The sequence below is a fragment of the Ascidiella aspersa genome, chromosome 8 (genome assembly GCF_963924565.1).
Source record: "Ascidiella aspersa chromosome 8, kaAscAspe10.2, whole genome shotgun sequence".
In the NCBI taxonomy this organism is placed as follows: domain Eukaryota; kingdom Metazoa; phylum Chordata; class Ascidiacea; order Phlebobranchia; family Ascidiidae; genus Ascidiella; species Ascidiella aspersa.
Window position 1 is genome coordinate 4,911,368 of NC_139454.1, and position 14,160 is coordinate 4,925,527.

Below are 14,160 nucleotides of genomic sequence, written 5' to 3' on the forward strand. Positions count from 1 at the left end.
CAACCGTAAGGTTGATCTGAACCGACAAAACCGGCTCACACGGTAAATTAATATACGTGGATACATGACAAACGGTACAACTTCTTGTAATTCGAGTGCTAAACAAGCAACTTAGCCCAACCGCTTTTACAATTGATGAAAAATCAGATCTGACTTTTATAAGTTTGATTCTTACAATGCTAAAAAAATTATAAAACTCTATGGACTGGAAAGTTTTTTAAACCGTCGTTAATTTGACTCTCCAAAACGCTGTTTCGAAAAGCAATAAAACAGGCCAAGCTTAAATCGTTCAGCTGGGCGTTCTAGCTATGGGGTCATCAAAACGATTATCCAGCATTGTCGACTAAGATGTATTCAAGCAATACTGAATAATTAAAAAAAATCTATTGCCCGGAAAGTTACTAAAAATCACTCCAACTTTGACAAAAATTCCAAAAAATATAAAATGACATATCTTGAAGTGTGTAAAACTCGAAAACTAGTTTTGGCGTAAGTTTTTAAACTGTAGGTTTGTTATTTTTTATGCCAAAAAATATTATTTTAAATCCCAGAAAAATCCTTCCTCGTATTTCCCTGTAAATATAACTATTACTACAACCGAACATTAAATTCTGGTCGTGCTGCTTTTGAGCAAACAAATAACTTAACTTCAAATGAACTATGCTGATCTACGTCGGTGACGTTGAATAACAATACAAGACGCGTAATGCGAGCGGTGGTTACCCCTATGACAAAGCGTCTCGGCGGCGTGTGGCCCAGCGGGATATGCGCATAGAAAATGACTAGTGAAGAGCCTTGTTGTGTTAAGAATGAAACCCAAGAAAAATAATAAAACATAAAAACTTGCATCAGGCAGCCTATCGATCAATCAATATCGCTACTATGGTGTAAACGAAGTTCTAAATCAAGGGTCGGCAACCTTTTTCTAGTCGCGGGCCAAACCAAACTCAGAAAGGTCTCTGCGGGCCGCACAAAATAAGAACTAAGAAATGTGTTATTAAAATGTTAGAACAACTTTTAGTCAGGCGGGCCTCGGATCTTTTTTAACTCTTTAAAACGTTGTTTAATTACATTTAAGGAAGCAGTAAAGTGTTGACGCAAAGCGCGAAGAAAAAGGCGTTTGTTGGTTTAAAATTCGCGTTCACACGTCGCCATCAATACTGCTAATGAAAAGTGTAATAAAACTACTTTGGGGTAAACGCGATAACCTTAATAGTTAATGTAGTTCAGTGTTTATTAACCTTTTCGCGATTTTTTTGCTAACTGGCAGTTTTTTTTAAATTGGTGCAAGTTGTTATTATTTTGCCAAAATAAAAAAAACAAGTAAAAATATATGCCAAACATTTTTGAATACGTTTTCCATTAGTCCGCGACGCACTTGGCAGTCTTCCACAGCGCAACGGTGAAGAAGCGCTAACTTAGTCAAAAAGGCAGCCTCAAAACGTAAACGAACCGGACGTAGAAAGATCATTCGCGCGAAGCGCGAAAAATTGTACGCACTTACGTAGTTAAAATAGTCCAAAAGTATTTGAAATAAACTCGTGCCTAGTTTGTCCAAAGAGGCCGCGGGCCGGATGAATTCTATTGGCGGGCCGTAGGTTGCCGACCCCTGTTCTAAATCGTCTGTTCGGCTGTAATATTGCATCAGCACCTAATCACTAAAAATAATGAAAACAAGAATGCGTTAACCAGCTTATATAGTTGTGAAATATTTAAATGAAAGACTTTGGATTAGAGATGGAAACAATTGTTGCTGAAGTATAAGATAATCTGTGGCGCGACGGGCCATCCGGTCAATTTCGAACAATAAGGTTTTATCAGTCAGCTACAGCGACGTGTAGATAGCCGGAAACGACGAACCCTTTTTGTTTATGGTGTAATGACCTTGGCTGGGTCGGAAGGATGCGTTTTTGTAAAATTCCGGTTTTAGCGTTCTAAGAGTTAACAATTATCCCAGTTAATTCTGTGTCGAAGTTCAAGCGCATGCTCTGGCAGAGTCGACCTGTTAAAACCTTGTCACTATTACTTTTTCTTCAAAACCTGTTATGTAGAGAATAACAGCCAGATGTTAATGTGATCCTTTGGTTGTTATACCGCTTGGATCAACGCCTATCTATATAAGTTATAAATAGGCGTTGCTTGGATGGCCTGTTGGTGTTAATTTAAATAACTAATCAGTTTTCCGTTTTCCTGAAGCGTTTTAGAAAACCACAAAATTTAGATAACTTCAAGATGTTATCACAAATTACATTTTTAAAGTTAAGTTTTATTGTTCAATGTTGGCACCCTTTGCAAAAAAGAGTTTTCGGCGACATAAATATTTTATCATGCTGGTACATTATTCAATAAATTTGAAGCCAAAAAATTAAATAATATCAGATACAAGCTAAAGAAAAGATATGTTTTGTTTTCTTTATATAGAAATAAAAATTGCTCGTTAAGTAATAAAGGTTTTTTAATGGCTGGGTAAAATAAAATAAAACAAACCAAAATAACGACTTTCTATACATGAAAATAGAAATATTTTTTTCTTAAAAAAAAATGCTTATAAACACTTTATGTGGTATACGCATCAAAAATCAACTTAAAAATAGGCAAAATTTGAGCGAAATAAATTCTAAAAAAATCATGCCAGAATGACAATGGTCTTTTTAATGTTTATTTTCTTGAGAAACGTGCGAAGTTTTGCAGAACAGAACGTCAATGTGCAACGTTTTTTTCTTCAAGTTTTTATGCTCTGATAAATTGCGCTTTAAAAGTTTTGTTTGTAAATCTTTAATTCAAACTTTCTTCGCCGAAATGTGTGAAATATCACTTTTCTACAGACTACATTTCAATGTTTCATGAAATTCGTGATAAAAATAGGCTAACCAAGAACAAAATACAAGCATAACCTTTTTTACTTGTTGACGTTGAAAACATCGAAGGTTTATCCCCCAATTAGCAACTCAAAGTTGACAAATGCATAAAAAAAGGTTGAAAGTTATAATGCATGGTAAAAATAAGACAAAGGCAACAGTGCGATATCTAAATAAGCTTGAAGGTGTTCTGTAAGAACAAACAAAAGGCAAAATTTGCCTCGTTCTTTAAGCAAATTACTTGCTAACAAAGAAACGAAAAACAAGGATTAGTTCAAGTAACACGAAAGGATTTCTCAAAGACACAAATTGTTTTAACTACATCACGATTTTATGAAAAACTAGGTAAATAAATTACAATTTTTGCAACAAATTCTCTTTTGCAGCACAGGGGACAAACATGCATTGATAGATGTGAAAAGTTTGACATATTTAACTTTTTCTGTTCGGTAAAGAGGTAAGAATATATATTGCAACAAACGAATGCCAAAGGCTGCACATAACAGTGTAAACAGTTTGTAGTTCATTGTTTTTTCTATATTTCGGAAGAAGTCTATTCCCTCAATAAAACAGATTGCACTAGCAGAAAAAGGCTATTTAATCTGTTGTTAAAAAGGTGGGAAACTACCCTAGATAGAAGTTCCGCTTTGTTTTACAAATGTGTAACAACATTATCCATTTGTCAAAATAGCTGGGAAAACAAACAGGAATAAAAACGATTAATTCATATCGCATATATTATCCTAATAATAAGAAAATCATCACACAATGTTTAAGAAGTGGTTTGTGGAATTGTAAAGGGTTTATTCATAGAGCCTTCGTTTGGATACGTAGGTAGTTGACCTATGAATATCTTAACAGCCTTTCGATTAAAAATGAAGTAAAACTTGCTGGGCCTATGAAGGTAAGTCGAATCCAAACTAATGGCAATCCTCAAAAAAAAATCTTCCGTAAAAAATCGGAAAAAAAAAAAATTTTCCCGTTTTTCTAAAAAGCACTTCCTATAGTATGAAACCATGTTTTTAAAAATAACAGGGCGTAGCTTAGTTCCTCAGTATGTGCGAGAAAGGCCAAAGAAATCATTTGCAAATTTGATTTTATGTTTTAGTAGACAGCAATTTAGAAAAGCAGTCAAGGCTAAGTGAGTGATTTACACGATGTTTTGTCTGATATTTTGTTGCACTTGGGTAGGAATAAATGACAGGTAAGAAAAGGGATAATATTCATTCAAAAGCATAAGTCTTAAGTTTCATTCTCGCCGTTTTCGTCCCGGATTAAATGTTCGCTGTATTCAATAAAAGTCAAAAACAAGGCCAAGTTCAAAGTGCGGATATTTCGCTCCACGTTTTCAAGCTCTTCGACCTGGCGTCGAAGGTCACGCATGAGTGGTAGCACGTGATCCCTTACAACGGGCTTCATAATGACGTCATGCTGTATCATCTTCTCGTTTGTGTTCATCATGCCCCAAACGCAAAGCTCAATTCCTTTCACCACTTTATTAGGGTCCGGTTCGTTTGCGAAGTAAGCCGAGGCGATTCTGAACAACAGAATGGCATCAAGAAAGCGCTTTTCCTCCAAAAGTTTTTTGGCGAAATTTCGAAGTTGCTCAGCTGTGGTCTCCACTTGACCTTGAAGCAGCTGCTCAAGGTCACGGGCGACCTGTTCCGCATCGCTGGACCTGGTTTCGTGCACCAATGAAGCGTAACGTTGAAGCAGATTCAACGCAGCTCTGTCACCACCTTGCCGTGTTAAAATAATAAAAATAAATTTGCTTGAAACTTCGTGCTAGGGATGTCCGATAATACCCGAATGCCAAGTTATAGTATAGGACCTAGGTACTCTTCCGATACTAGGGTAGTACCGGTGCCGATTCGATATCAAATTAATATAGGTATTTCGGACATAATTTACACTTTAGCTCAGGGGTCGGCAACCGTTTTTGCCCTGTTTAAAACTGAAATTTTGTCGCGGACCGGCCTTAAATGTAAACAAATGTTTATCAAGGAGATTTATTACAACTTTTTGCAATGCGACCTTTAAACCCGCGGGAGGCATCCGGCCCACCAAACCATTAAACCCAATCCGCGGCTTATTTTCTTTTGTAAGAAGTCACACTTTGTATTATCTAATGATGAACACCACCCCTACACGACACTTTCTATAGTTGCGTAAAATACAAAACTTTAATGCCAAAAATGAAAAAGTACACCTGAAAATTGACAAGGCTTGCCAGATTTTTTAACTTTTTTCAACGTCAGAAAATACATTCAGCTTTTTGTCATTTTATAGAGGCTTTCTAAAACTAATTAAAATTCATAGCCATAGATTTTTTGAAACCTTTCGTGCTATAAATATCATCACTTCATTATGGGACTTTTTTTAGCCTATATATGCAACTCACAAAAATTGGCCACAGCACACGTTGTTTTGAACCTCACGAGAGCTTGATACTAATTGTTATTTTTCATCATAAAGATCAACCAAGAAGTACATTTAAACGAAAGTGAGCGAGTTTTAAATATAAAAAAGGGTTTAATTGTTTTTGTACTTTTCAAAATTTAACCTGGCAACCCTGCTACGGACCGGTAACGAACTCCTCGCGGACCGGCGGTTGCCGACCACTGCTTTAGCCGACCCATTTCCACTTTTTTAAATGACATAATAACAATGAACATGTCAGCAACCCGGAAAACAATACACTTGCACGATTAAATTCGACATATTTTACTTATTTCACCACAGTTGGGATGGTATCGGATCAGCGGCACGTTTGCTCAAAATATCGGTTTATCGGTATCGGAAATAAAATATCGAACATTCCTACTCCATACGAGTGTTATAAACAAGTTTTCCCGAAATGACCAATGCTAAGCCAATCGTAAACAACATTAGGTTCAACCAAAGGTCATTAGTTGTCCAAGTCAAATCCGCGCTTTGCAAACAAATGGCAAAATTAAAAAATCGGTCAACGCGTGGCATTATAAAGAATATTTCTCACAGCAAAAAAGCGAAACAATTAGCAAGTTAAGATTTTCAATTCAACCCAATTTTGCTGAAATGCATTCAAGTAACGCACCTAAATTCAAGTCAAGTCATTTGAGTAAATGAATTAAGTTTATGAAAAGTCATTAAAAATTTGACCTAGGACAGGGCAAATTATCTTTTTTACTTGTGAGCGTGAGGATTTCTAGAAAAACGTTAAAAAGTGTTAAACACACAACAACATATTTGACTTTTTAGAACAATGTTTACACGCCGAAATAACAAAACGGGTTAAATTTTGTAAAAAAATTGTAGGACTGCAATTCGCAGACGGCGTGCCTGTATTTTTTGGGGAGTGTTATTTTGTATGGGCGAGTGCTGATAGGTGTACAATCGACTGACTGGCAAATGCAAATTTTAAATCAAAATGATCCCCGTAAATTCTAAAAGTAAAAGAGTAAAGCGGATTTAAACTTTAACTATGAATTATTTCCCAAAACTTTGGACCATTTCGCCTTCATAAAGGCACTAAATTACCTGCCCGACGGAAAATTTCTTCAAGAGATTTCGTGGAGGGTTGAACTTCATTGACTGGGACAATTTCGGATTCTGCAAATGAAAATAGATGGTTGACAATTTAAGTTTCAAATATAAAAGTTTAAGTCAGCAATTTTAAAAAGATTATAAATTATAACCATAGGAGATGAGTTAACTTTCGATAGAGCAATGGCACCAAACTTTAGATATTAAAACTTTTTCGCATTATTTCTGAAACAATTGAAAACATCTTGTCATTTAAATCAATACCTCACTAATGAAACATATACTTGAGCCGTACATACAAATCGCTTTACTGGATATAAAATACATAGATAGCAACACTAGAAGCGACAAACCAAAAAAAATGTTTTATTAACTAAACCAAAAAATGTTTAAAAAAAATAAAAGTTTATTAAAAAAAAATAATGTCATGCAGTCATTGTGATAATGGTAAAGTTACCTTCATGGAATGGCAAAAACGAATTGCAGTCCTCATTTGCTGCAAAAACAACAAAAAAATATAATGAAGCCTAGTATATATACAACTGTGAAGTTGCGTTACTCTGCAAATGAGTAATTAGTTGTTCAAAGTTCATTACCTGAAATAAAATGAACGGCAAACTTAGCCAAGTTTGTCATTTTATGAGGAGGATAGTTGTGTCTCTTCTTGAGAAGAGCTGAAGCGAGCTGTTCCTTTTTCTCAAGATCTAATTGACCTCCGCTTTGTGTGTCAAACATTTCTTTCACTGAAAGTCAAAGTCTAATGGCAAAATGGTGAAAACACAACCTATACATCTTACTTCAGTGGTTCACAAATGTATGTGTTGTGAGAAAAACATGGGTCACCAAGAGACTCTTTAAATATGATTAAATCATTGTCTTGGGTAAGAAGATGTTTACTTAACTTAAAATTGGGTCAAACTTAAAAATATTTTGGAACCACTGTCTTACATTGCTGAACACTCAAACATAAAAACATTACTTTTTGTTCATGCTGAGCACTTGCATATTACACAAAATGTGTATGCCAATCGGTTTACTGCACTATACACAACAGAACAATTTTCAAAAAACAGGTATTTTATAAAAAAGGTAAATTAGACTAATCCACTTTAAAGTCATAATGCTGTTTAAAGGAACAAGTTGAGCACATGCTTAAAAATAATACCTTTGACTGCAGTCGGTCGAACTGCTGGATCTTTGTTCCAGCATAATACCATTAGGTTGGTGAACAGTAAGAAAATGGCCATATCACGTTCGTCAGTTAGAGAAGCTTTAGTCTGTTCAACTTTGCTCAATTCTGGTCTCGTTCCTCTCAGAATTGCACTGCTTAGGATTTGTGGTCGAACCGTTGAACCTTCGTAAACTCGCGCTCTGGTCGAAAGCTCGTACAAAAACATGGAGAAACTGAATTGAAACAAAATTAACAGCTTTACTCAAAGATAGTAAAGCAAATTTTATCTTTAATTTCTACCAATGAAAGCTTGAATGAAAAACAAAAGTACAATGTGTTTAATGTTTTATCAAGTGAAGGCTGTTTTAGTATATATCATTTTACTTCAAATTCGTATCGACATTTTTCGTTTATAGTTTTAAAATGTTAGGGATTGCAGATAAGATGTAACTTTTTTTTTACTTTTTAGTACACATGCATTATATCCAACAAACACAAAATTCAACAAAAAACAAATTAAAAAAAAATTAACAAAAACAAAACTTGACATAACAGTTTTATAATTACAGAGATAATTTTTCATCATTTTCCAAAATATGTTATTTTTAAGCCAGAAAACATTTGAACCATACCTATACATATCACCAGATGGCGCTGCTTCTTTTTCCTCAAGAACTTCGGGAGAAACATACCGTAGCGTGTGCTGCGTGGTCGGTGCTACATCCCATGAGCCGAGAGTTGCAGCACTGCTTGCTTTGATAATGTTGACGGAACCAAAGTCGGCCAGCTTTACGTTAAGATGTTTATCAAGCAGCACGTTGTCCGGTTTAATGTCACCATGATAAAACACTTTACCACTGGGATGGTTGTGAAGGTAGCAAAGAGCCGAGATAAGCTGTTTGGCAAATTCGAGTCTTTGTGGCCAGTTTAGCTCATGTTCGGAATTGAGTAAGTTATCCAGACTCCCACAAGCAGCAAACTCTAGGATGATAGCGACGTGATTTCGGTTCCATTGAGTGAAGCCAATGATTTTGACGATGTTGTCATGGACAATACGAGTTAGAACATCTGCTTCTCTTTTTACACTAGAAAGAAAAAAAAATAAATGCAACCTATATAATAACACATTTAGTGCTCCTTGTAAACCAAGGTCTCCAACGGCATGTAGAGTTAATTCTACCGGCTCACGGGATATTTCCGTAATAAATATAATACTTTTATGTTCTTGAATGCAATTTAAATATTAATGTTAATTTTAGAAATAAGCCACATTTCAGCATGGCTTGGTACAGTTTTGCTACATAGTCATATAAACTTCAACACAAAACTGTGTATCAGGTCGGCAATCGCCTTCAGCAGTCCCTTCAAAAAAAAATTTGGTGACCCTTGTTTCACATCTAAAAAATCTGATTAATTCAAATATTCTATGAAGTACAATTTCACATATGCTATTTAAAACCATACAGCTTATACTTCGGCAAGATATTAGTCATTTAAGTTTTTCATATATACCACCCAGAACTAGAATGGAAAAGTTTAATAATGATTTAGTCAAATAGCATATCAATTTCTAACCAATAATCACACTAAAAGTAATTGTCATCATTTACCAGGAAGGTTGAGAAGTCTTTTTCTTATATTACATATTCAGTTTGTCGTTGATAATGCAACCACTAGGATTTTTACCAAGGACACTCTTTTAAATTTGGACTCTGACTTTTTTCAAATTAATTTGTTTACAAAAACACTAAAAGCAATTTTATTAATAGAAAGGTTTCTTACTTGTTAATATGTTTTTCCTTATCTTCCTTTCTACCAGTTATTATGAAACACTTTGCGACAACATCTTGCCCTGATAGCCGACAAATCCGAACAGATGCGAATCCACCACAGCCCAGATAGTCACTTTCATCAGCGCTAGTTTGTAGTTCAAATGGACTGATCTCTTTTAGTTTGGATGAGAAGGATACCTGTAAGTTAACATCTGTGATTTTATAACTACCAAAGTGCGTAATAAAACTATGTATAAAAATATTTTTTGCACTATTTTTCAGTATTGTTTTTTTATTGCGATGATTTTTCAGTAGGCATTACCCTTTAATAAAGATCAGGAGTTCCAGGCAGAGGAATAATGAGAATTTATATCCAGTGTTGTAGTGATTTAGTCCATGAATTGACTTCAATGCACTTAACTCACTTTTTGTACTGACTAAGTCTAGGTAAATTATTAAACACAATTTGATAAAATTGGGGTATTTCTTCCTCTTTTGTGTAAAATGTGCTTGCTATTTGTTTTATCCATGATGTGAAATAATACTGTGGATAAAATGAGTTTTTTTATTTGGTTTAAAATTGAATTTGTAATTTCTTGTAAATGACACCTGGACCTGGACACAGACCGTTAACTCCTTCAACAAATGAAACTTTTAATTATTAAACTTACCAATTTTCCGTTTGCCATATATCAATGAGCATTCAAGTCCTCAGTTCGTGGTAAATAAAAAACTGGCATCGGTTCCCTGTTTGAATTCTAATAAAAGTTTTGCCTTTGCGGAACCATTTTCGGCACGTAGTGCATTGTGGGATAGGGGGCATTTGTGATATTATTAGACAAAAAAAAACGTTTCTTTTATTTCTTTTGTATTTTTGTCGTTGTGTTTAAGAAACGAAATCAAAAGTTGCAAAGAAAATTGTTTTTGTAGAAACTATTATTATGAAGCGCAACCAGTCATGCGTGTAAAACTTTTCCCTGGGCATCTATAATCAGTGTTCTATGACAAACGAGAAACGTTATAAATTATTAAAACTTAGCGAGTACCATGCAATGAAGATACGTCTAAAACACGTAAAAAAGTTATCTTTCAAAATTGTGTAAACATATGCAACTAAAATTTTGACGGAATGTGGCTTGGTGACAAATAGACAGATGTAAAATTTAATTTTCCGGAAAATCGTTTCGGACCATGTAGCAGCTTGGTTTCACCACTAGTTTGATTGTAGCCTTGCAGCCACTTGACTAGATATGCCGGTAAGGGTGCCGCGAACTATTTATACCCCCCAAAATTTGGGTACCACCGGAATAGTTATACAAAGCAGTTTAATTTTGCTATTTCACGGCTGAAAAGTTTACAAAGGACAAAACACAACATCAGAACACATTCATATAAAATCCCGCTTCCACTTATATTGTGCACATTTATATAAAATTATAAATCCACTTGAATTGTACATGAAATCGGAGTTGTTTGCTTTCGCTAACAGCGAACATGACCAAGACAGTCTGCCCCATTGTTAAACGAACAGTTCGCTCACAAAGACGATTTGGCCTCGGAGCAGTCGTCCTTGTTTACTTAGCATGATCGAAACGACAAAGCTATCGCCTCAAATTTTACTCTTTCGCGAAAAACGTGATTCTTGTCTATATTTCAAGATGCTATATCAATCCATAAGTCTCAAGGAAGAATGCTTTCCATAACATCAATGACAGGTAGTAAACAACTCGCAAAAAACATCGATCATACTGTAGCTTTTTCGTTAAATTCAAATGGTCATTTTTAGTGTAAATGAGTGTTTCCTAATGTGGGATTCATAAACCAACTGCGTGTGTGTTACTTTGAAGGTTACTTTTATTGGCTCACGTTACATGTAACTTTGTAACGTCACGTTAGGATGAAACTTTGTGACGTCATCTCTAAAAAAATATCATGGTCCCCCAAACAAAATGCGAGTTCGCGCCTGCCTGCAGGTATTTTGTTTTACCTTACTACTTGATATAAGAAAATACTCAGTACGAGCCATTAACAACTTTGACGGTCAACTATTTGTCGTTTAACATCGATTTTGTACATATAGTGCTTGTATGCCTATATAAGAAAAGTCTAATACTATATTGTTGGTCGTATACCGATAATATTGGGCAAAACTAAGAATAAAACAACCTGTAAGCAGGGCCGGATTAACCAATAGGCTAATAAGGCTATAGCCTTAGGCCCTGGAAAAATTTGGCCCTCAATTTTTTAGGGTTAAGTTTTTGTAAGTCTGATAATAATACAGATCCAGTTCCTTTACAGTGCAATTTTTGCTTAAAAACGAATGACTGAGTCCTGTCAATATGTGCCTTATGGGAATAAATAAATCGTTTCATTTATGCTGCAAACGAGTAAAGAACTATTTATCTACGTTCTGTGCTATCACTTTTAAGGGGAACACACAATAAAACCTAAAAAGCAACAATACCTAAAGCAGAAAAATCTATAAACCCATAGCATTACGACCAATGTCATAAAAAACCCAAATATGCAGATTACTAAAATCAAAATCGTCCGAATAAATCTGTCAAAATACGTCCTAAATTCATCGAAATATTGCCTAAATGGCCAAAATAACAACTGGACCTGTAGGAAGAGGGTATGGGTCGATCGGTCGCTGTGTTAGGTCTGGTAGGGCCGTTTTGGTCGTTTGGACGCCCTAGTTTGACCGGCGCCATTAGGGTGCCGCTGTTTTTGCATTGGATTTTTGGCCCTGTTTGGGGTTATTGGTGAGTCGGTGGGCTTAGAAAGTGGGTAGGGGTAAAACTATTAGGGGAGTTAGTGATGTACTTAGGGATGAGGTTTGAGGTTAGGTAAAGTGTTGTTTAGGCCTGATTCTGGCCATTTAGGTCCTATTCTGACGGGTTTTGGACTTATTTCAATTTAGATTTTAGACGGTACTACGACTATTAGGTATTGGTCCTAATTTGGTCTTATTCAGAAGTGTGTTTTATTGTGACGTTGATGTTGTTCTTATTTCGGTCCTGGAGTCCCTTTTAAGCATAGATAGTGATATTGTTAGAGGTTTGAATGTCAAAGGCATAATTCATAAGGTTGGTTCACAATAGACGCGTCTGGCGTTAACGTAAAACGTTTTTAAAATTTTGGTTGCAGAAGTTAAAACAGTTCAAATTTGACGCTTTCGGTTAGGAGCGAGGAAATTTGCCGTTAACGCTGGCAACCCTTTGAGTTTGAATTGAACGACGCTAGCGATTTGCGCCAGACGCTAGCGCAGAAGCAAAACGCATTGAGTGTGAACTAACCTATACGTATGCTAGCTGTAAGGCAAGGAAAATGTAATTTTAAATATAGGCTACCGTACATTGTAATAGGGGAGATGTGGGACCAGTGGATCACAGGGACCAGCTAGTGACTCGGGAGATTTTTTCCATTTAAAATAGATATTTGAAGATTTAAACAATAAAACGATTTTTGAGGCAAAAAAGTAATTAACTAATATGTCATCTAATAGAATTTGTATTTTGTTTTAGAATCTAGAACAGGGTTTGTCAACTGTGACCCTCAGCCCCATTGGGGGCCACGGGGAGGTCATTGGAAGGCCACGGACATAACTCTCTAGCTATATAGGTCGTAGTTTGCAAAACCCAACTACACAAGTGTCTTTATTTATAAAATTTGCCTGTTAACTTAAATTTGTGATTTTAATTATGACCATTCTTGTAACGTATTGTAACTCATTTTTCTGACACGCTCTTTGATTTACTCGCAAGTAGGGATGTTCCAAGTAGAATAGTGTATCCTTTATTACGTTTTATCGCGAAGTTTCACGCCTAATCGTACGTTTGCGAGTGGCAAGATTGGATAAGGCCTGTCGCTGTGGCGAAACAATTACTGTGCTGCTTTATATATGTAGCCATGTGGTTCAGCGTCAGCGGGCAGCCAATTACTTGACGATAACCTTCGCCTAATCTTTAAGTTTCCGTCAAATGCTGTTGAGCAAGCAACTAACTTGTAATGCCTGGTGCATAGATTTCCCAATTTCTTTAATGAGTTTGCAAAAGAACCTTCCATCGTAAAACGCGCAAGGTATGCTACGGGGTTATTGAAGGTGAACTTTTAGGCCAATATTCAGCTAGGTTATGCACAGCGTATTTGGTAAATAATATTAACGCATTATTAAAATAAAATTTAGGAATCATCTAGGCGAATGTAGTGACAACTGACAAAACAGAGTCGAATACAAAAAATACACCTGCGGAGTCCAAAAACAAGCTTTGCAATGACTAACTAAGTTAGTTTAATTTAAAATGACTGATTTGTTAAATAATTAGAAGTAGGTGCATTTATTCATCTTTTCTCTTCTTACATTTTGAGTTAAATGCTGTGGTATGTTGAAGGGTAGATTAAACTTTACGTTACGACCTCTAAAAATCACTTAATTACATTTATTATGTGTTTTTAAAGTATGTTTGTGTTATTTTGCAGTAAATAATTTTAAGTTTTCTTGTATGTATTTTGACTCCTTTTGGAGTTTCGTTTGCAAAATTAGGCCCTTCCCTGGTATATAGCCTTAGGCCTACAGTACCCTTAATCCGGCCCTGCCTGTAAGACATTGCATTTAATTTCCAAAATGGCCAATCGAAGGTGTACAGAACCGTTGAAACTATATTACAGAAAGGACACTTGGGTAAAGATGGGCGCTGAGAGGCTTTGTCATAGCTGCTCGATTTGCTTTCGGGTTGGAGACCCTTGAGGCGGCAATAGCCGTGAAATCTGTCTGCAAACATCAGACTGAGGCCGAGTAAGGTGCGACCAGAGCTAGGCAATGAAAAAAAAG

At 35.7% G+C, this 14,160-nt stretch overlaps 1 protein-coding gene across 2 annotated transcripts; it reads right to left on the minus strand.

The window, feature by feature from the left end:
• Positions 1-2,442: 2,442 nt before the first annotated feature.
• On the minus strand, positions 2,443-10,098 carry LOC146135293 (uncharacterized). Of its 2 annotated transcripts, XM_083395502.1 has the most exons (8): positions 9,998-10,098; positions 9,337-9,524; positions 8,187-8,639; positions 7,549-7,787; positions 6,980-7,126; positions 6,841-6,879; positions 6,378-6,449; positions 2,443-4,597 (listed from the first exon to the last, which is right to left on the minus strand). In XM_083395502.1, exons 1-8 carry the CDS (start codon positions 10,013-10,015, stop codon positions 4,101-4,103), a joined length of 1,653 nt encoding a protein of 550 aa, XP_083251628.1. In that variant the 5' UTR covers positions 10,016-10,098; the 3' UTR covers positions 2,443-4,100. The 2 variants fall into 2 exon arrangements, with proteins under 2 accessions (XP_083251628.1, XP_083251629.1); XM_083395503.1 differs by lacking the exon at positions 6,841-6,879.
• Positions 10,099-14,160: the final 4,062 nt, after the last annotated feature.

Coding starts and splice junctions, on each gene's coding strand:
- LOC146135293 (XM_083395502.1), bottom strand. Junction 6,880..6,979: donor TGCCGTTCATTTTATTTCAG/GTAATGAACTTT, acceptor TTGTTTTTGCAG/CAAATGAGGACTGCAATTCG. Junction 6,450..6,840: donor GTTTTTGCCATTCCATGAAG/GTAACTTTACCA, acceptor TTTCATTTGCAG/AATCCGAAATTGTCCCAGTC.